The following is a 23,228-nucleotide window of genomic DNA, read 5'->3' as shown; positions in this document are numbered from 1 at the left end:
GGCTTGAGACCCGGATGATTTTCTTTTTCAACCCGATGGGGAAAATAATCAATTAAATTGCAAAACGAGAGATGATTCTCGTAAGAGCTTATTTCATGCATAGCATCGGTTTCGCAGGATATGAACTTTCACGGTTTCGGCTCTTTTGGGTTTTATCTGCTAATCCTTTATGATGGTTCAAAGTTGGAAGCTCCATTGGTGATTTTGGATTTTTTTTTTTTTTAATTTACCACCGAGCTTCGAAATATTAGCTGGGCCAACGATTAATCGGATTAAAACCGAGTAACAACTCGATCTGTCAGAGTATTATTTGCAATCTCGTTAAAAGTGAGGGTTACCCCGAAATATCAAATAAAATTCACGGCTGCGACAATTATTTTTTTCAACACAATCGAGGTCATATTTTAACATACACTAAGAAACAAAATAAAATAAAAATACCAAGGAATGAATCTCCTTCCTATATATACTTTGCTTTCACAAGGCGGAGGTAATGGCAATCGTTGTAAATATTGCCTGGGCTCAAGGAAAGTTTTTCTCTCTCCCGGTGTGGTAAATTAAAATCTTAACTTGGCAATGTATAAATTTTCGGTACATTCATAGTACGAATCGAAGATAAAGGCGGAAGCGACTGTAAAAGCGCGCAACGACATTCCTCTCTTTTGCCAACATCGAAACCAAGTAGCCATTGGAGGGGGGGGGGAAGACTCACAACAGCCACATTACACTCGTAAGCTTAAAATTCCATCCACCAACGGCGCAGCAAAGGACTTTGAAGAAGAAGCGCGCACTGCCGCCTCCGGGCTAGCGATTAAAATGACAAAAGCTCGACAAAAGAGACACCCCCAACCCTCCTGCCTCGAAAGATCAAACGAACGATTGTACATCGTATCGAACTCTCGCGAGGGGTGAAGGAGGGTTATTGGGTTACGTACAGGATACACAGATATCCATGTGCCGTGTATGTAACCGCGTGAGATCCAAGAGATGATGGTTATATACCCTTACCTCAGTGCACACCCCAACCCAATGTTTGCACGTTTGAGACATTATTTATTATCATTGCACACGCACAAATAAACGTGTCGGAGAGAAAGAGTTGATATATATATATATATATATATATATATATATATATATATATATATATATATATATACACGCGTGTCTCGCGACGTGTGGACTTTGAGCAGCCCCAGATTGGATTATTCGGCTCGAGATGCCAAGATGATTAAAGCGGGAAATTACTAATGCCACACATATACATGTAAAAGCTTAAGGGGCTCGGGTATCCCGTGCTCGTATTTTTTTTTTTAAGATAAGCCGATGCTGTTGCCCGAAGGAAGGAGGAACAAAAAAAAAAGATAAGTATATGGATGCGGAGGTTTAATGTGGAGAAAAAAAAGGATGAAAAGCTCGACCGTGACATTAGCAGGAGGAAATAGCATCGGAGAGAGGAGCAAGGTCAAGCGAGCTCGAAATCGAAATTTCGCCTCTTCCTCGGATGTACGTGTATACGATACGTAGATATGTACATAGACCATCCTTTCCCCACCCTCCCGGCCGATCGGCTTCGAGTAATCCCCAACGAGGGACTTCCTATGTATACAATATCCCTTTCGCATCTAGGTACATGCCTTATACATACATGTGTACCTTGCACGCGTATATATATATATGTAAGCTTTTCTCACGGGACTCGAGCGGCTTTTGCGCGTGTAGCGTTTCTGCTGCATTTTCGCGATTCACACGCGGCTACTCGCCAAGGTAGTTCTCGGTTCGGTGTGTAATTATGTAGCGCGAGGAAACATGAAAGTACGGGTGTTTTGATGGGTAAGCATAAAGATGCACACGTTGACGAGTGATTGAGGGGAAAACAAATAGTTTCCGTTGATATCTCAGAGCGCGGCCTCTAGCTTTTATTCGAAAGATTTTTTTTAACTCTACAACAATCAGATTCCCCATGAATATTTACGTCGATCCGAGTGACTGATCACCGAGTAAATTTTCTTTTTATTTTTTATTTTATGGCATATGTAAGTATTTCTTTTTCACCCTTACGCGGGAAAAATTGGGAAAAAACGCGCGTTTTATTATTCAACACCAAAATCTTTATTAAAATTACGACGCGCCTTGGCACCATGTACATATATACGTGTTACGATAGGGGTGTGGCCGCAAAGATCAAGTTGCTCGCCCACAGCTGAATATATATGTAATGTGTATAGGACACCGGAAAACCGCGACCGCCCATCTGTTTTTTTTTTTTTTTTTTAGCAGAGGAGGAGACGCGGAGAACTAAGAGATGCGTATCTCCGGCTTTTTTACGCGCGGAGGTGGTCTTTATGTCATCGCGAGTGAAAAGGAGCGCTATCGGAGGAGGGTGTCGGTCAACATTTTTTTATTTTTTATACGTATTTTTTACCGCGTCGTAGAGATACTCCGGGAGGGTTGGTTTTTACGACTCGGGCGGCAAACGTTCGGGGGAATTTTTTTTTTTTTTCTTTCAACGCGCGCGTCATTAAAAGCGAGGAATGCGCTTTTTTAGGAAAAATCTGTGAAAATTTTGTTGAACATGAGATGTAATTTTTCTTTTTTTTGTATGTAAAAAGAAAAAAAAATTGTTTATACAGCTAACACGATTCATCCCCTTGTACTTACACACGATGTTCAATCGGGTCGACTCGTGTAAATTTACCCACCGATCACGTGCCTGCGTACTTTTCGCTTTCCTGCTACTAATAAAAAAGAAAACTGACATTGCCATCTCATACAAGCGCTTGGAAAAAAAAGCCACTATCTGAATAGGCCTCCAATTGCTCGAGGCAACAATAGCCAGCTAATTTCGCGCGAACAAACGATCGAGGACTGCCTGATTTTGTATTAACCTGCCGCCCCGTGTGACGCATTTACCACGGATACAAATGCAAAAGCCGACGAAGGTGATAATAAATTCTCCCACGCAGCTTGCATACGGGAATATTTTTGGTCGGAGCCTTTTTTGCGCACCCACAGATCGTCCCCTTCGAATCGCAATGCGCACGTGCTCGATCGCAAAGATCACTTTTGGTTTTCTAATTTTCGCCCAATGAAAAAAACAAAAAACAACTTTTACAAAAGGTCAAAGGGAAATTTTAAAAACGACGTGCGATAACGTCACGGACTCACGTAGATACCTTCGAACTCGCCCTTCCGATCGACCTTGGATTTTTCGTTTTCTCCGTACAGGTAGATAGTCCTCGTTCCCTTTGTCTGATGTATTACCTATATGATTAATCGAGCACGCGATTCCGAATATAAATAGAGCCCTTGCTTTTGTACGAACCTGTTACAACTGTACGTACAGTCGTCGGAGGATTTTTTCCATCAGCTCATTTTTTGCTAACGTTACGTAGTTTAGTTTAATTTTCCAACAAAGTTAAGTATACCTCCCAAAAGTCTAATCCGATCACACGAGCCACACGTGGGTGTAGACACGCGCGCGTTTGCCTTGAAAAAGAAGCTAGTTTTAAAAGCGGCTGGCTCGAGTTAATATTGACCACACACTCCGTGTATCTCTCTTGGGACGCCTTTTCTGGTCACAGTGGCACTTTTGCTCGGCATTCATCATCCCTCGTTTTTTGGGGTACAAAATTGCCCAACCGCACGTCCCGTCATTAATCCGTACATAAACATCATAGCGATATTACCAAAGAATAGGAAGATCTCGCCCGTCTGACCATACTTGGACTCGATCTACTGGACATGATCGATTTCCAGTTTTCTGGACCAAATAAATAATGAATCTATACCCTCTTAGCTTCAGTATATTCATGATATGCTCTTTAAAATCGATTGGGATGTATTGTAAGGGTAAAATTTGTACACGCACCAGAAAAATCGACCAAACACGTCAGATCAGATAAGAGGGCCCAGAGGTACCATCGGCCGTCCTCTGTACACACACGTAAACGTGCAAGTGCACTCTCAACCACGCACTACAGCGTACATGGATCGGCTGGTTATGTCAGCATCCTCCATCGACGGCGTGCTCGGACAATGGTACGCCGGCATTGTCAGGCTCGACACGCGTGTCCGGAAGCAATGATCTATACGCGCTTATCGAAACGCAGCCTACGTAGACAGCTATTACAGACCCGCTAGTATGTGTGCTCCTTATAACTCTCTCTCTCTCTCTCTCTCTCTCTCTGTGATGTACAATATAGTACAATCGACACTGTAGTTGTTGGGTTGACGCAATGTGTACCTGCTCAGTTTGGACCGCTACAAGATATACCTATCAGCAGAGGATTAATCGTACGTCGCGTGGTGATGCATGCGAGAGAAAGGTACATGTATGGATTCGCCGATACGATTGTAGATGCGTCTAATGTGTTGTACCTACATACTTCCATAATCGAATTGAATAAACCCCACATGTGGACGAGTAGTGCAGTGTCGTCTATACTATGTGTGTGTGTGTATATATATACATCGTATCGGTTTCGGGGCATCGTTACTTTGGTAATTGGATCAAATTGATGATCAAGTGCATAGTGTGCAATTGTAAAATATATAGAGCTGGCGATTTGAACATACATCGGCAGCCATTTGCCGGGGAAAGCCAAACTTCTACACGCGAGAGCTCGATTTATACGACGAGCATTCGATAACTTTGAAACGACTCCCTTAAACACACACCTGGTTGCTTGTATATCAGTTATTCAGCATTGAACCGCGAACCGTATACGTATACACATAGTTTGTCTCTCTTTGATCCCGCGGTGTAATAACTATCGATCTTATCCTACTTTAAACTTTGCAAAACTAGGTGTGTGTTTAAAATCGTACTTTTCCAATACTTAGTCCATCAAATTACATATACCCTATCGTATTAACTCATACTGCACCATAATGACACGTTGAGTACATACGTTTATTTTAGGCCATGCTATGAAAAAAGCTATAAAGAAGGGGCCAAGTTCAGGGTTCGCGTATTAGAAGCGGATCAGCTCGAGGTGCGGCCTGTATACGCGCGTGCAATCGTTCGGCGATCTCGTAAAGGTCACGGCTGTCGTGGACTTTTTTTTTTTTTTTTTTTTTTTTTTACTTTCATCTCCGCCGTCATTCGTCGTGATGACACTGCAGGTTTTTTGACTCAAACCCTTTGTTTTTTTTTTTACAACACGTGCGAGGGACAAAATGTAAAATAAAAGCGCAAACTCCATTGTAAAGCCTATACGCATACATATGTAACAAACGCACACCGCATGAACTTTTCCATGGCGCCTCGGCATCAAAAAGTCTGCAGAGCTTTTACGAGCTTCCTCGGCTTTGTTGGAATTTATGCACGCGCGTATACATCTTTTCCTCAATAGTATATACATATATATTTTTGCGTGTGGCCACCAACGCGAGTATATGATAACGCGCTGTTCCGTTGTGGCTGTACGTCATTTTATTCGTACTGGAAACCCATGCGAAACGGACGATCGATCGACGAGCTTTGCGGGAGCTTTCAGCCCTTTCGCGCGTCACCCGCGAAGTTGAGGGGAAAAAGTGGACTTTGATCTCGAAGATCGGTAAGAGCAATCGGGTGGAAGAGTCGAGCTCTCGCAAATGAGATTAGATAAGTTGATCGGCCCAAACTTGCACCGCGATCGCCTACTAATACATACATATGAAGTTTCAAGAGCCGAGGGTACCCTGTATACATTGTACATGAGTAAGCCAGCGCGCGTCTTATCCACTTGTTTTTCGAAACTCCGCGTCAAAACACGTGTTTATCAGTTTGGCCTTAAAAAAATACTCGCTGAAGCGCACAAATCGCCAAACGTGCAGGGCGATATTTTTACGTGCACTTACACACGCGTACAGATGAGAATTTTTCAATATCGCCCCCCTGACGCGGGTAAACAGTAGAACATGCCAGCGGTGCCGCAACTGCTGCATCCTTCGCTGCGGTATACAGGTTACATGTACCAGTTGGCAAAAGGTTTGTGCAAGCAAAAGCAAAATGTCGTAGTGCCCGAAACCTTTAACGTGGATCAATTTAATTGTTTGCGGTCGGTGCTATGCCTTCGTTTTTCCGTACGTCGTGATTTTTCACTCATCGTCTCAAACGCCAAAACGTCAATACGTGGTAAACGAGCTCAAGACGCAGTTTATTATTGATTGTTCGCCACACCAACGGGTGTATACAGAGCTACTGTTTGTGCTCGGTTGCGACGACCCTCGTCTGTGGGATTTTCGTCGAAATTGCCCCCCTCCGTGTACACTCGAAGGAAAAAAGCTCGAGGCGACTCCCCGGGCTCTGTGACGCAAGAGATGATTAAAAAGGACGGGGGATAGAGAGAGAGAGAGAGAGAAATTTCGCAATAACTTTCGGGGCCGATGCTATTCGAGATCTAAAAGATTGCTGCATTTTGTTCGGAAAAGCGTTTTCTTAAGTAAATCCCATTTTAGCGGTAAAGTAAAACGCTGCAACTCTCGTTAATACGTGTGTACAAGTATTCACAGCAGTTGACGTTTCCGAGTCAAACTTATACATATACTTAACCGCGGGTAATTAATTCCAAGAGTGATACACGCGTGTTTTTGGCTCTTATGACGTGACTTGTGATAGTTATTGGTACATGCTTAACTTGTCGAAATAGTAGATTTTCAATACGAAATAGTTAATACTGACAGTACATTTCTATACTACTTAAGGTTTTACTAATCATTTAGTAACAGTTAAGTAATTATTGGTGACACCCAAAATAATATTTGTACAGGCTATTCACAACTCCCTTTGATCAAATTGAAGTATTCCATTGGATCGAAGATAAAACGTTTTGAAAATACAGTTACAGTTGCTGAGCACAGATGACAAGTGAAAGTTTCATTTATCATGCAAATAGCGAAAAATTTCACTATTTAAATAAAAAGTAAGCTTTTTTTATAGCCATATGTAACGTACCTTGTGGATAAGTATATAATTACATGGAGAATAGCATGTACAACTCCTTCGAAAACCAACTCATCGTTTGCTTATACTGACGCTCATGAATTTATCATAAATTTTAATTTCAGCCCGACGAGGGTGTAAAATTTTACCCTCACTCGGTGGCACGACAACAACGTTTTTTGGCTTGCAACGCAACTCCTCTCTCTCTTTTTCGCTCGTTTTTATCCCCCACGGCGGTGGCGGCGGCAGCTCGTGAATAAAACATTAAGTTTTTAATACACGCATAACAGTGCCAACAACTCGTTGCTGACGATGCTAAGTTGCGGCGAAATTTATACACACGCACCCCGTGCTTTTGATGCACATCCCCAATGTAATTTATTTTCGCGATACTATGTTTATTACATGCTCCAGTTTACAATGTGCAATATGTATTAATCACATATTTATTACATAAAAAAATTATTTTCCCTTTCACACCAATGGAAACTGCGCGTGATCGGATACATCCGAGTGTTTTTCTTGCATTCCTCGACAATTGAAAAAAAAAAAATCCACGTTCCAGCGCATCGTAAATCTCCTTAGGACATTCCCCAGTCAAATCATTCATTTTCATACAGCGGCAGTTTATCATTAATCAAATTGCGGTGCTGACAATCGCTTCCATGTGTTCCACATCACCAAATGATGATACCGCGACATCTTACCTTTAGCTCAGAATCAACCGCGTTGAAACTTTCCAAATGTGGATGCACGATTGAGTTGAAAAACGATGACGTTTGAACGGTTGTTGTTTGCTTGCAACCAATTCAACCTATTCGATAATTAATTTAGTTCGTTAAAAATAAAAAAATTTTAAAAAAAATAACAGAGGAGAGGAGAGTGTGTCACCTGTTTATTGGAGCTCTGGAGCTCTCCATAGCGAACCGTGATTTATTTTTGATGCAGTTAAAATTGAGGTGATTGCCACGGCTGCAATGGCATTAATGTTGAAGTGCCGTTCGAAATGTTTTGACAAAAATTCTACTTATATGTAAAAACTCCGTGCGTTACCCCTTTTTTTTTTTAATCTCAAAGTTTTAAAAGATAATTTTTTTTTTTTTTTTTATTTTTTTATTTTTTTTTTTTTTCTTAGACTCTACGTCCGCGTGTTCACTTGTAAGAGCATCGGGCAGTGATTTGCGAGGTTATCGCCTCAATCGTGTACATACAAGTTACGTGTTATTGTCACATTCGCGACAAGCGATACATACATACATGCAGAGAGGCAATCGCGTGTCGCGGCCAAGTAACTCTTTCCCCGTGTTCCTCTACAAGTAGTACCTCTTCCTCTTCCTAAAATACACTTTACTCACCCCTTTTTGTTCACCCACACACATCCAAACATCCCTCCTTTTTCCTTTCCTCGTACCGCAGCTCTATCGATGCACCCTGGTTACCTCTAATACCCGCACCTTGCCCTGTACACCCCTCCCCCGCTGTGACTATATAAATTACCCACACATGGAAAACGAAATCGAGCTATCTTGGCAAAGACATCGTTTTGCTCGGTTGTGACTGTACACGTACTGCAAAATGCCAACTTTTTCTCCGATACCCCCACCCCCACCCCCTTTCCATTGATCCGATTTTCTCCTTCCTACCACCGTGACCGCCAAACCGAGGTCTTTTTTTCCAGCACGAGCCGGCTTGATAGGCCTTTGCATTAGGCAGAATAACTTTCTTCCTTCCTTTTCGTGCTCCCGGTGTATATACATCATTTCCTCACCCCTCCCTTTGGATAAAAGCTGATTTTCAAAGCGAGCACTTTTCCCACGATTTCTTTTTACGTACGCGAGGTAAAATCGATCGCGGCCGCGACAAAGGGAGTCGCGGTTCGAGAAAGACAAATATTCCGACGTGGGACCCCTTTGGCGCTGTTTTATCGGTCACCGCGTTCGATGTGGATCCTCCAAGTGATTGTGTTCGCTGTTGTTTGCCGCAGCTGAGCCAACGTCAGAGGAAGAAAAACCACCCGACAGGGGGTGAGAAAGAAGCGACGCTCATTCGGAAATTTTCGCAATAAGCCACCGAGATGACTCCCACGGGCTGCCGAAACATTTCTCGACAGCTTTCCGATACTCCTATCGGATGTCATTTCTTTTTTTTTTCCCTGTGGAGAGGCAGTTGGGTGTGGGATATTTAATCCGCCGTGCGGTTCTATGGAGTCGGGGAGCGCGGGAAAAAATACGGGATGGATGGATGGAGACGGACGCGTGACCGTTAATGAGAGTCGGGTTGTCGATGGGCTCGTAAAAATGAGGACCACTTGCTCGAATATTCCTTGTGGAAGAGGGTGTTTTTTTTTTTTTTTTTTACACCTCGAGGGTGCCCTGTTGTGCGTATACGCATGTGATGGTAGAAAAATAAAAGTCCGTTAACCCCGGCCTTGTTTTTACCCAAGGAATCTGAGCCATAGGTCTCTGGCTGATTCAGCCCCATTGACGCACACGATGTAAATACAACAAAAGCGAGCAAAAAAATATATTTCGTTCCCGAAAAGTGTAGCTTTTTCTAAAAAAAAAAAAAAAAAAAAAAAAAAAAGTCTAAAAATTATACCCCGTCTGTTGGTATCGCTTTACCATCTAGTACAATTTTCCAGGCGAGCTGAGGAAAAGGAGCAACAAAACACCACCGAGACCCACCAAAAACTGGGCCAATGCCTACTGGCAGGGGCTTAAGGATCCCCCGCTTGGTTTCCACCTCATATACACACGTATGGCCTTCTATATGCCAGCCGGCCGTTTTTCCCCTCCTATTTTTTTCCCCCTTTTCTTCCATCTCGCGCATACATTGAAAATATACCGACGAGTTTAAGTGTACTCGAGGGCGTAACAAACCAGACTACCAGACTCTTTTTAACTCGATGAAACGTCAACTTTTTCCCACCCCCACGCGTACGAAATCGAACAGCCGTATACAACACGGGTCAATTGCAACAATGAGATGTTCAATCCTGCAAGGAAAAATCCAACTTTAGCAAGTATATATATGGATAAAATCCATGCACGATATAGCCATGCGCGTGCATGTACGGACGTTTTCATCGGTCATTGGGAAAGGAGCCGCGAGGCTCGTTTATAAAGCTCCGAGGAGAGATTACGTGGATCTCGCGGAGCGCGTTGTTGAACCAAAGCCCGAATCGACGGCTATTATTTCGAGCTTTACGAGCTTGCGACTATTGGAGGAAAAAAGAGAGGTGCGTGGGTGGACCAGCCTAATTGGGATTACCGCTCGAAGCTGCTGGCTTTTCGATATTTTGCTCCTCTGCTCGGGTGTGCGCTCACGAGAGAGCACGGGGTCGTCCAGGGCTTAGTAACGTAGCGTACGTGCGTGCGGTCTGATCCGCCGGTATTGCTTTTGCGGAACTAAATCAACGATAGGTGTGATTTATTTTTCTTTTTTTTTTTTTTATATAAACCTTTATTTGTTAAATTAGCGTCGATTGTGGGGTGACACGTAAAGATGTCCCTCATCAATGGCTACATACACGTTTGTAAGTGGTCGCGACACTGTGTACCGATGTTGATACAGTTTTTTTTTTTTTTTTCCCACCACTTATCGTAAAAGTTTTGTATGAAAAAATAATGCGCTTCACTTGAAACGATAATACCAAACGAACAATTAAAAAGATATTTGTGCTCGTGTCGACAGGTTTTATTGGGACTTGTGCATGCTCCTCCTGCTGGTAGCCAACTTAATCATCCTGCCGGTCGCCATTAGTTTTTTCAACGACGACTTGAGCACAAGATGGATAGCCTTCAACTGCCTTTCCGACACGATATTCCTCATAGATCTCGTCGTCAACTTTAGGACAGGTCAGTATATGATTTACGTTTTACTCATTTGCACCGTCTATGCGTATGTTGTTTGGGTACATTTTGAATGATTGTATATTATATGATGTATATATGCGACAAAAATCGGGTCTTTTCTCAAAACAAAGTGGCTACGAGTATGAAAAATCGTATCAACCATTTGGAAATTAAAGAAAAAAAAGAAAAGAAAGCATGACAACCCCCAGTGAACAATCAAACAGTCGTCCTCCTTGACATTTCGTTGCATCAGCCGGTGGTGCATTAATTTCCAAAGGAACACCCAACGAAAGAAGCAGGCCACCGAAGATAAGGACGAAGGAAGGGTCCGTGTACAGCCAACAACTGGGTCAGCCGTCGCTACCGCACCGGCGACGGAGGCACATTGTCGTTGGACAACGCTTTGAAAGCCACACCGTCGTACACGCGACGCGTACATACACGAGGATGTAACTATATAGTGGCAAAAACGTATCCTCCTCGTTACAATCGTCTCAAATCGCGTTGATCCAGATACATGAGTGCACAATAAGATCCTATACCGTTATTCAATCGCCTTCATTATTTGCTCTCGTCAATGGGAGCCTGATTACGGGGGGACAAAAATATAGTTTCTCCATCCGCGTCTAACGAAGGGCCATTATTTCGGGACACCCACTTCCAACACGTTTTCGAGACTTCCGAGACTTTTGCAGTCTGTGGATCACTTTTACGAGATTTTGAAGCCAAAAAAAAATAATCTTGGATGTCTTGCAGTCCTTAAAAAAGTTTGGGAGACTTCAAAGTCGTGATGGCTTTTAAATCTTCAAGTATAGGCTTTTTAAGGTCTTTCGTAAACTTTTAGAGTCCCTCGAGGGGCTGGTGTGACTTCAAAAAAGTAGCTGAAAGTCTTTTCGAGTCTTTTTCGATGACTTGAAAAGCGCACAAAGCCTCGCTAATAAAAACTACGGCCTGTATCCATATGTACATGTCACGCTCGTAACAGCGCCCGTGGGAACTTCTTAGCGGAGCCAGCGATGCATTCTGAAATTTTCGCAGCTCCAGTTCCCCGGGGGTGTGTAACACGTTTGTTATTTCCAGCCGAGCAGACCTGCCGTGAATCCCTACAGGGATGGGAAGCCGGTCGAGGATCCAACGCGTGAGATGCCCCCCCCCCTTTTTTTCCCTTTTTCCTTAACATATACCAGCTTTCGTTTCTTCGAAAAGTCACGTGGAAACATTCAAGGCTTTTGACGCTTCAATGTTGTAAAAAAAAATACTATATCGAAGTGCAGATAGCTTCTCACAGTGGGTAGCCTTTGAGGCTTCCTGTTAATCTCGGCCCAAGATGAAGGAAAAAGAAAGAAAAAAAAAAAAAAAGAAGATAAACGAAAAGCCAATCAGGAGATGGCTCTCTGTTTGTCGTTTCGCTAAAGGAGGAGGAGGCAGGATAATGCACGGGCGGTGGAGCCAAAATTGTAACCTCAGCGCGCGCACGAGGTATACTTGCATAAGCGCCCAAAGTGTAACGAGGTCGCGTTAACGAGCCGAGGGCACATCGGCATCGCTTCCGAATTCTCGATCTTTGAGTTGTGAATGGTATATATACACTATCAGCAGTACGTGGATGTTTTTTTTCTTTTTTTTTTCCCCCTAATAAGCTAATTAAAAATAGTATGTGTGTGACGACGAGGACAGGAAAAGGAAAGTAGAAAAAGGAATATATAAAATGTGCTCGTTTCAGGTATAATGCAGCAGGACAACGCCGAGCAGGTGATACTGGACCCGAAGTTGATAGCGAGGCACTACCTAAGGACGTGGTTCTTTCTCGACCTCATCTCCTCCATACCGCTCGACTACATTTTCCTTATATTTAATCAAGTAAGCCCGTGCTGCTCCTTTTTTTTTCTCTACTTTTTTTTGTTCCGCGTGATTTTTTTTTTTCTTTTTTTTTTTTTTTTTCTTTGAAAACAGTCTAAACTCTTACAGCGAATCATTAAAATCGTCGATGATTGAAAAAAAGCAAAAAGGCACGTACGCGTGCACACCCGAGCACTTTGAAAAACAAACTCCTGCTGCTCCTTGAATTTCCTCGCCAATCCTTCTCTCCCTCTCTCGAGTGTATTCCTAAGGATTCCGTGACCTTGGCATCGTCAAAATTACTTTCGCTACCCTCTACCTGTGCACTTTGCAAACACATTTCGTGTGTACCAGACCCACCCCTCTCGTGCAAAATTTTCACGTCTCTCTTCCAAGAAGATTCGAGAGCATGTTGTGCTCGCGTGTCGGTGTTACTTTCATCGGAATACGTTGCAAAGTATATAATATACATATCGACTGGGTTTTTCGGGATCAGCTGGGGCACATTGATTAATTGGTTATAGGATAATAAGAAACGAAAAAAATGATAATAATGCTGTGTACCTCAGTTTCAGGATTTCAGCGAGTCCTTCCAGATACTGCACGCTGGCCGTGCCCTAAGGATTCTCAGGCTAGCTAAACTCCTGTCACTCGTTAGGTTGCTGCGATTATCGAGACTGGTCCGATACGTCTCGCAATGGGAAGAGGTCTATGTAAGTTTCCCAACGCTATTATCTCTTTGTCAATTGTAGCTTATGCATTTATTATCTACTTATATTTATCCAAAAAATAATTATTATTATGATTATTATCATGTATGTGTACAAACATATCGATGACTGTCGATGATTAATAATAATGATTAGGATGATGATCAAGGTTTATCAAGCAAGATATTTATATGATTACGTATACGTTTGTATTAATTTTTTTATAACAAACAATTTATAATTTTCAAACAACAAACACACAGTTCTATACAGATTTTTGTTTATTTGTTTTATTTATTTATTTATTTTTTTTTTTTTTTTCTTCATTTGAAAAAAGGATTTTCATTTCTTATATTACGTTGGATGAATTGAGTTTATGCGTATACGTTTACATAAGTGCCCCCTCGAATAAAATAACAACAACAACACATTCAAAGATAAAAAACAGAAAAACAGAGAAAGGTCTGAGGTATACAGATAATTTTTTTTTATTATTTATTAGTAAGCGTTATTATTACCAATCCAAAGTTTCAATTTTTCTTTTCTTTCTTATTGTTGCATCGCAGCATTGAGCAAATAAAATGTACCTAGTGGTTCAACAGAAGAAGAAACAGAAAAAAGAACACTTCACAGTTGCAATTGTTTTTTGTTTTGTTTTGTACATCGCAAAAAAAAAAAAATATTAAAAATGCACTTTTGCGATTGCATACTTGTTTCGCAGTGAGAAAAAGCAGAGAAAAAAGGAAAACTCCGTCGGTACACAAAATTATATTATCACCCTCATGCAAACGATTTCAAGTATGCAATATTGCATTATCGTACCCCTTGAAATGGTTTTTTTAAATATACTTACCACATGACATTGCCGATCTCTCGTCACCGCATTAAAAAATAATCAAACGTTAAAATTACCAATTAAATCAATTAAATAAAAAAGCAAGCTCGATCGTGCGAACGGCAAAACTACCTCGACGTGAAGGAAACACAATTTATACTTTTTGATCGTACCCCGTGTGCACACGTATTATTAATATACGTCTACTCGATGAGAGCACGAAAAAAAAAAAAAACGGAAACCTTAATTTTTCACTCGGAGATGAATAAATGTTTTTTTAATCTTACAATTGCTGAAAGTAAAAAAGATAAAGGATGAAAATTTTGCCGTTCGCAATAAAACTTTGATTGATTGATAAAAAAAAAAAAAAAAGTCGTACACGATATTATAAAAAACAAAAAGTCGAGGCAATAAACGCAAAGAGAAGAAGAGACGGAAAGGAAATAAGAGAAGCCCGGATAGCGAAAGAAAGAAAAAAAAGAGAGAGAGAGAAGGTCGGGGACATGGATTGAGTGGACGGAAGGGTGGCGGGAGGTAAAGTACGAACTTTGCTGTTTAAAAATTCAAGGGGTAGAATCAAGTGAAGCATATAATGCCTGCATATATAGCAGCGATTTTTCATTCACGCGGATGGAGTGTATACACTATACCCACGCGCTAAAGACGAACACTCGCGCAGGAAGGCAGAGATTTTTCTCCTGGTTATAATTAATTCACGACGGCAGCTAAGCAATCGCTTAAGAGTCGGATTTGTCATCCTCTTCCAACACAGCTCTCATCAGCCCACTCTTCGCCCACGGCTATGATTATTTTTTCAATCTGGCGTTAAGGTGATGAACGAGTCCGACGTTACTTATCTATACGTTATTCAGGATCATCCGTCTTGTTTCACCACGAAAGTTTAAAACTCGATTTGTTGCTCAGCCGTTGACGTAGCGCTTGATTTATCTGGACCACCTCTTCAACCCTTTTCCCTCATTAAATTCATCTATAACATTATTATTATGCCAGATGTTTCAACACACTCGCTAATTTTATGCATACGGTATTTCGGAACAGCACCCTCTACCTGGAAATACTAAGACTAACGTTACCCCTTCCGTCAATTTTTTTCCATTTTTCATTACCGAGTCTTTCCAAAACAACAAGGTATTATCATTCAAAATACATACGTATTAGGTGGATTGTAAAAAAACTACATTTGACTCGTACTTTTATTCGTTTCGACGGTACAAAATGTAATGTTTCGTTAAAGCGAAGATTTTTCCTTATCAGGTGATTATTTCTTCGAAAGGTGGCACTGTGCGGACAAACAGCTACCGTAAAAAACGTTCACACCCTCGTTCCGGCAGACCGAAGCTTCCGTTCCATCTTTGTGCCACCAACTCTTTCACTTAGCTTGGCATTCGGCCATCGTTCCGAGGCCCCATCCCGTCAACTACGAGTCCGGGACCCATTAGGCGAGCCCACACTTTTCCCACCCCTGGGGTGAATTTTTGATAAAAAGAAAAAACTCGCCGCGTCACGTGTGAATGGAAAATACATATATATATATTTTTTTTTTGTTTTTGCTCGCCATCGTCATTACCTTCGTTCTCAATTGTTCGAAAACAATGCACATCATTTATACACACGGGGAACGAATGGTTGGTCTCTGTATTCGCACTCTATACCCCTTCGCATGCAAAAATCGAAAGGAAAAAAAACGTATAGAGAAAGAGAGAGGGTTGGGGGAGGGAGAGATCGTCTTCCTCGTTAAGTCGCGCGTATAAAAAACAACGGGAGCATAAAAGATAACGAGCGCGCGTGAATGTGTACGTGGTTTCCGAGAAGAATCTCAACCGCATCTCTCGCAGAGACACATCCAAGTTTTTTTTTTATTTATTTACGCAAATTTCCACGCGCTCTTGTAAAAAAAAAAAAGAAAAAAAGAAAAAGAAAAAAGATACGATCTCGGATTACCGCGTGTTTCACAGCCATTAGCACGCGATCGTGCGTGTGTGTCGTACAGTGGCGTTGTTACGCCAGTTTAGGCAATTGCTCCGATCGCGCGAGACGTAATCGTCAATTTTCTCGAATCGCTCGGGTGTCGCTGTTGGCGCGTTTCTGTAACATCAATTGCACGCACGAATATACGTATGCGCTTCTACTCTACACTCATATTCCTTCCACTCTCTTTTTCTTTTGTAAAAAAAGTTAGCTTTCCTCTCACTTCCTCCCTATCGCTCGGTATAGGCTATGGGTGGTACGGTTCAAGTACCACCGATAAAAATCAAGACTAGCTTCGATTTGTATAGGTAGTATATTGTTGAAAAAAAAAAAAAAAACTTTATCCCCAAGTGGTGTGTGTACATGCGACGTCTCGAAATTGAATGTATACAACCATATAGCTGTACCATAGACCAAAAAAAAAATAGAGATATATAGGTATTGATAACGAGTTACAGTCCCTGTATCTACAGCACGCACCCCACCACCACCACCACCAGATGAAATTACCGTATACCTTATAATCACACTATTATATGCTTTGTCGAGCACAGTACCATATGTATTATACATATATACTGTAATTATAGGTACGAGCATATAATTATAATCTTATCAATCCGAAGCATCTCTCTCTCTCTCCCTTACACGCACACCTGCCATCCTCTGTCTCTACACCATCACCTTCTCTCTCTCTCTCTCTTCTCTCGACTCTCTCTGCTTCTCACGTGCCACGCGTACTACCCCCTTATACATGCACACTTATACACCGCTGTGACATTATTATATTTACACTTCGGTATCCACTCCACTGTTGATGTATGTGTACGCACGTCTCTATATATTAAACGTATACAAACTGTACCGATGCAATTGAAATTAAAAAAAAAAAAAAAAAAAAAAGGTGAAAGAGAAGCAATAGAATAGGCATACATATATTACACATGTATACTATAGATGCAAAAAGGACACATAGATAGATAGATAGATAGATGTAATCATTTTATACGTGTATATATACGCGTATTTTTGCATATTGTGACCCAATAAGTGTGTCTGTGTGAATTAAATGGATAGAAAAAATAAAATAAAACAAAATAAAACAAAAAATAAAATAACTAAATGTTTAACGATATAATATGTTTGTATGATCGGTAGGGTCAGCGCGCGTGGTCGTTTCGCTGTACAGGGAGAGAAAATCATAATTTATTGCTTTGGATCGGATGAATTTTTCGTAGTATTTCGTATCTCAAAATCACGTTGAGTGATACTCTTGTCTTGGAAACAACCACGCGTACAAAAAAAAAAAAAAAAATGTGCTTTAAAAATAAACGCTGCCCCTACTTCATTGAAAGGCAAATGTATAACTGTCATGTGAGCATAGATCTTAACACATATTATGCAACAGTGCATGACGAGAAAAAAAAAAAAAAAAAAAAAAAAAAAAAACAATAAATAAATAATAGTCAGGCCTGAGATATATTATGTACTATTACATGGGTATATCTTTTGCGAACACGTATTCCGCCTGGGTTTTGCAGATCCCCCTTTACCAACAGCCGGAGAGGCACTACGAGCGCCGGGCTACACCGCCCCAACCAGACCGAACCAGCAAGGTGTGCCTGCCACATCAAATACGTGAATTAAAGATACCCATTCGACACATAATACTTGTGCACTATACTCTCTAACACAAACACACACACACACACACGCAGGAAGAGGAATAATGGTGCATTTGTGGGGAGTTGGGTGATACGATTACCAGGCTTTCATGTACACCTATGCAAAAAAAATGGTCAAATTAGACCGGTACTCTTTGTCACCCACTCTTCTATACCCTTCCTCGCAATCTTCACCAAATTCTTTCTTTCTGTGTGCCAACAAAGTTCAAATTACATACATTTGTACATCATAGAGTTCGTTAACCTTATGACTCTGTTATGTTCATTATTGGCATATACAATGTATACATACCTTATCTACGTTGATCTATACAGTGCTAGATATGTTATGTATTAACTATCTCTATGAACTATTTTTTTTTTTTTTTTTTTTTTTAACGTTTCTCTTAATATTGATTGTCTATTATATACTTGATAATTGATGATTGTTGGTTTTTTGACATACTAGAACAGAGTTGCATAAAATAGTTTAATCGTTGTTTTTTTTTTTTTTTTTTTTTTTTTTTTTTTTGTTTGTTACCACACACAGTCTCAGAAGTAACGAGTTTCTCGTAAGAACCTTGATTAAAAGCCTCTTAGTACTCTCCCCGTGGAAAGCAGAACTGATCATCTGATGTTCCAAATTTGACTGATTCGAGAATAATAACGATATAATAATTATGTCGTTGGTGTTTGTTTTTGAACAAAGTGTAATTGAAAAATAAATAAAAAATCTTTTTAGATCAGCTCTGCTACCAAATCCACTAACTATCACACCCCCGCGCTGAAACATGGGTCTAAAAGATGTGTTGCTAATAATAGTTTTGCTTTTTTTTGCTCAGCTGTCATATTTTTTTCTTTTTTCCATTCACAATGTGTGTCGTTGCTTAAGACAAAGATTGAAATCGAGATGGAAAATCGTTCGTCTCATTGTTGTGGAAAATAAAGTCCATACTCTCGTTGTGAAGATTTTTCTTCATTTCACAGTAAAGAAGAAATCGTTAACTCATGCCTTTTTGATACCAAACAATGCGACGAATCCACCAATAAAACATAGCTGCTACTAGCATATAATTATGATGCTATATTATACGTATTGCTATTACATACGATGTTTAGAGGTCTAGTAAATATATATACATATTGTTATAGCCTGCTGGTATCGCTCGTCTTCACCCATTTATTAACTCATTAATCATGCTAGCTTTTTTTTTTTTTTTTTTTTTTTCTTACAATATAAAACAAAAAAAAGATCCACGTTTCACGCGGTAGCTGAGATATTCAATGTTAACGATTGCTGTTATGTCTCCGTGCCTTGACACAAGGTTATATATCGTTATGTTACATTAATTGATAAAGTGTTTTTTTTCTTGTTTTTTGTTTGTTACTATAGTTACACATATAGTTAATAATTATGGCCATGTTTATATAAACGGAGATTGCCGTTCGACCACAAATAGGTTAACCAAGCGTGTACTCGATCGTTTTATACGATCTCGTACGAATTTCGAGTGATGATTGGTGATTCGTGGAATATTAAGAGTTTGGCGCGCCAATTAACGCAAACACAAGCACAATGGGACACAGCAGCGTTGATTGTCGAGCGCGTTACGTATATACGTATACATTTTTACTCGTGTTCGATGCATTCGTGGCTTTTTTTTTTTTTGTTTTTTGATAAATTGACGCAAAACGTTTACCTACCTGTGGAGATGCACATGATACAAACGTACAAAATCTCCAGGTTTTATATAACCTTGCAAGCGAACAAGTTGGTTGGTTTGGTTTGGTTTGGTTTGGTTTGGTTGATATATACTTATTGTGTACGTAATCTTAGGTCTGCCTGTGAGTGTTAGGTGTGTTTTGATTCGACAGCCCGAAACAACACTTTTTTTTCTTTTTTTTCTTTTTTTCAAACCCTTTTTTCATTGTTATACCGTTTAGTTTCATTTTTTAAATCCTTGCTTCATGTTTCTCTTTTTTTTTTTTTTTTTTTTTTTTTTTGTTAGTTTGGTTATACTAGGTATATATAAATACTATAGTCCAATGATGTTCCCGCATTGATTGTGTGTATCCCACCTGACAATATTTGTGTAATACTTCCACACCGTGGTCCCATCCTCTCTTCACCACGTATCCAAGGTATAAACAAAACGTAGATATCAAGTTATTAGATAATCGATTGTTGTGTAAATATATTTTTACGCAGTTGCATATACTTTATAGTGCGGGGGAAGCTTTCACGATCCTTTGTTTATACCGAAACCTTATTATAAACTCCCCAACGATGCCTGCTGTGATATTAATTCATGTTGTTCATATAATGGTATATAAATATATAGTTGCTTGAATCTTTTTTTCTTTTCTGTGAAAAATGTAAGATGAAAAATAATTGGTATTCACCCGAAGGATACATGTATATTATAGCTCTCGGAGATATTTCGAAGTGGGCCAGTTTATGATTATCTACGGAGCGGTAAGGACTGTATAAACTGTAGGTATACGTGACGCGGCGCAACGGACGAAGAAACCAATAAAACTGAAAAAAAAAAAAAAAAAAAAAACCAATTAATCGTGGCATCATATTTTTTGTATTTATCAATGCGAGAAAACAACGGCACCGCCATTTTTGTCTCTTTGTTTCTCAAGTATAATCGTTGAATTTCATGATCGCACGCATCTCTATATATTATTATCTCTCTCTCTCCCTCTCTCTATCCTGTGTATCTCTCTTCTTCTTTTTTTTCTCTTCCATCTTCTTGATCTCTTTTCCACTTTTTTTTTTTTTTTTTTTTTTTTTTTTTTTTCTTGTAACCACCTTTTTTTAATATTAAAAACATTTTGTCGTTTTTAGTATCTTTCACGTTGTATTTGCATTATAAAAAATCAAAATTATTAAACAAATAAAAAAAAAAAATACATTTTTAAAAGAAGTGATAAAAACGTTTTAAACATTACTATTTAAAAAACAATGATGAAATAAAACAAGTGTGGTAAAAGAAAAGCATAAATTTTTAATAAAACATGTAATGAGTATTTCGCAAAAGTATACTTATATGTACAGTGTTAAATGTTTTTCCTCACATCTAAGGAGCTTCGCTTCCTCTCTTTTATACACACTTTGTGAGCCTATCGAAAGCTCGTGACTCGAGACCCCCTCACTGTATATCTTGTGTGTGCATCGTCATCTCTTTTTTTTCTTGCCTATCCCTGTCACGAAAAATATCAACCCAAAGAGTCTCTGGAAATGTTGACTCCCTCAAATATAGGCGTTACTCCGTCAGATATCGAAGCAAAGGGCAAACGGGGAAAATAACCGATCGCGCCCACTTATACGTACGTATAAATCCGGTTGGGAATGCGAAATTTCGGGCAAACGCTGTCGGGGACTTTGAATTTTCGTTTTCGACCCAATTCGCGCGGCCCAACGGAATAACTCCCAGCCCAGCGCTTCTGCATAAATTAGCGCGCGCATTGTGCCGAGGTCGTGCGTACACCTGTGCACGGGCTATTTGCTCGCGTTATTGGACCTGGAAGGGGAGGATGGGCTTTTTTTCAATTTTTCTCTCCGTACGGATCGAGGATTGATGAAAATGATCGTCAAAATGGACGAAAAGCTCAATTTTCGCCCGTAAATTGAGTTTTTAACTTTAGTCGGGTGAAGCGAGCACAGGGGTAATAATTCATGTAGCTCCCGTCTTGAGGGAGGCGGGTGGTGAAACTGTGTCGAGAAAAAAAAAAAAAAAAAAAAACTCGAGGTCGCCCGTACCTTCCTTCCAGAATGAAACTTGTTGAACAAAGCTAATGAGGCATAGTGGCTGGAAACGCGCAAGTGCACATTGTTCAATGGTTGCCATTGTTTCTGCGTTTCAACGGCTCAAAGATAAGAAATCTCTACGTGAAATTTGAGGAGAAAGGATATGATTTTTTTCAAACTTTCAAGCATCACATTAAGGACACAAGCGTTGATTGATTTTTTTATTTTTCTCCAAGTATACCAGAAATCCTTAGGCCTCTGTTCGAGATAGTTTTTTTTTTCGATTTAATGGTTATTGGAAAGATAATTTTATTGAAAGGCACAAACTATTACAATTACCTTCATAAAACTTTTTTTTTCTCGTCCTTTTTGCAATTGATTCGTGAAACAGACGAGTATTGATCCCTGAAACATTTCATTTAACTCGTTAGGTCAAGTAGAATTTTTATTTATTTTTTTTTCATTTTCTCAGGTGTGACTAAATAAGGTTGATAAAAATTACAAACAAAAACGAATCTTTTTCCACGAAGCGTGTATAGGTATATATTAATTGTAAGACTTGAATATTGCATGACATTTTTCCATTACATATGAGTATGAATACTGTCGTTTTGATGTATATCCTCTGGTAGCGAGAGTTTATGTGTTTGATTATTAAAATGTTTTTTCGATAAGTAATGGATATTTTCCTTTTGAACGTATATATATTTGTCAAGGAGACTGTCAGTATGAAATTTTATGATCGCGAGTTAGCAACGATTACAGTAATGTAACATCAACACATGAAAAATACAATAAATATTTGATCATTTCAAGCAATTAGTGTGCAAGTTGACCAAGGTTATTACAATACACAACTCGCGTAGCCGGTACATGTTTCGTCACGTACGACTGATTACTATTGTCTAGTACCAAGTGTACCTGAAGAAGCATTTGCTTCATTAATTTTCAAGACCTACACCAATTATGTTTACATAAGTTATTAACAACAAATATCTCTAAATGATTTATATGTACACATTATCACCCTGCAATTTAACCTGATTGTAATCTTCGTTTAAAGATAAGACATTGATAATAAGTGTTGGATTAAATAATTAAAAAAATCTTTATACTGCATTTATTTGATTGTGAAGAAGAGCACGTGTTTTTATCGACCAGATGTGAGCAGAGTCCAATGCTTTTTTTTTACGCCTAAAGCACTTTTGCCGCTAAGGCTGTCATTACGAGCGAATCGGCAATGCATCAATTCCATGTATTGTGTTATTTTTACTAGAAAGCATTTAGAGATAAAATTTTGCAGTTGCCAAGCAATTTAGAATTAGCGAAGCTATTTTCTTGCGTCAATTTATGTATTGTGGCACACAACCGTAATGCTTTTAATTTTGTTTATATATACTTATTGTAAAAAATCAATTATTTTCTTTTTGGAGCTGCTTTTGGTAAGTCAGTCAAAGAGTGGCGAATTGAACCATTGCCATCGCATTGTACGTTTTTTAAAACGATGCCTCTATATTTAGTATTTCCACAGGATTTCCATAATATGTATTACTAACAGCACCAAAAACATTTTAATATTTTTCTCTACTAACAACAACTAACATAACTTTATCGAGCTTTAAAAAATGAGCTTTTTGAACCTTCTTATTAAA

At 39.7% G+C, this 23,228-nt stretch overlaps 1 protein-coding gene across 7 annotated transcripts in view; it reads left to right on the top strand.

Annotated features, from left to right (window-relative positions):
• Positions 1-23,228, top strand: part of LOC106646667 (potassium/sodium hyperpolarization-activated cyclic nucleotide-gated channel 3-like) — a 51,211-nt gene that overhangs the window by 10,112 nt on the left and 17,871 nt on the right. For 4 of the 7 annotated variants that reach the window (XM_089590568.1, XM_089590570.1, XM_089590574.1 and 1 more), the window contains exons 3-6: positions 10,622-10,785; positions 12,506-12,642; positions 13,191-13,334; positions 17,697-17,771. In XM_089590568.1, the coding sequence (XP_089446694.1) occupies positions 10,622-10,785; positions 12,506-12,642; positions 13,191-13,334; positions 17,697-17,771 (520 nt within the window). The remainder of the gene's footprint in view (positions 1-10,621; positions 10,786-12,505; positions 12,643-13,190; positions 13,335-17,696; positions 17,772-23,228) is intronic. The other 3 variants (XM_089590569.1, XM_089590573.1, XM_089590572.1) reach the window with 1 other exon arrangement.

This window comes from Copidosoma floridanum, unplaced genomic scaffold (genome assembly GCF_036245765.1).
Source record: "Copidosoma floridanum isolate Cflo_tuat_1 unplaced genomic scaffold, Cflo_Japanese_pri ptg000012l, whole genome shotgun sequence".
Lineage (NCBI taxonomy): Eukaryota > Metazoa > Arthropoda > Insecta > Hymenoptera > Encyrtidae > Copidosoma > Copidosoma floridanum.
This window is presented reverse-complemented; position numbering and strand designations above follow the sequence as displayed.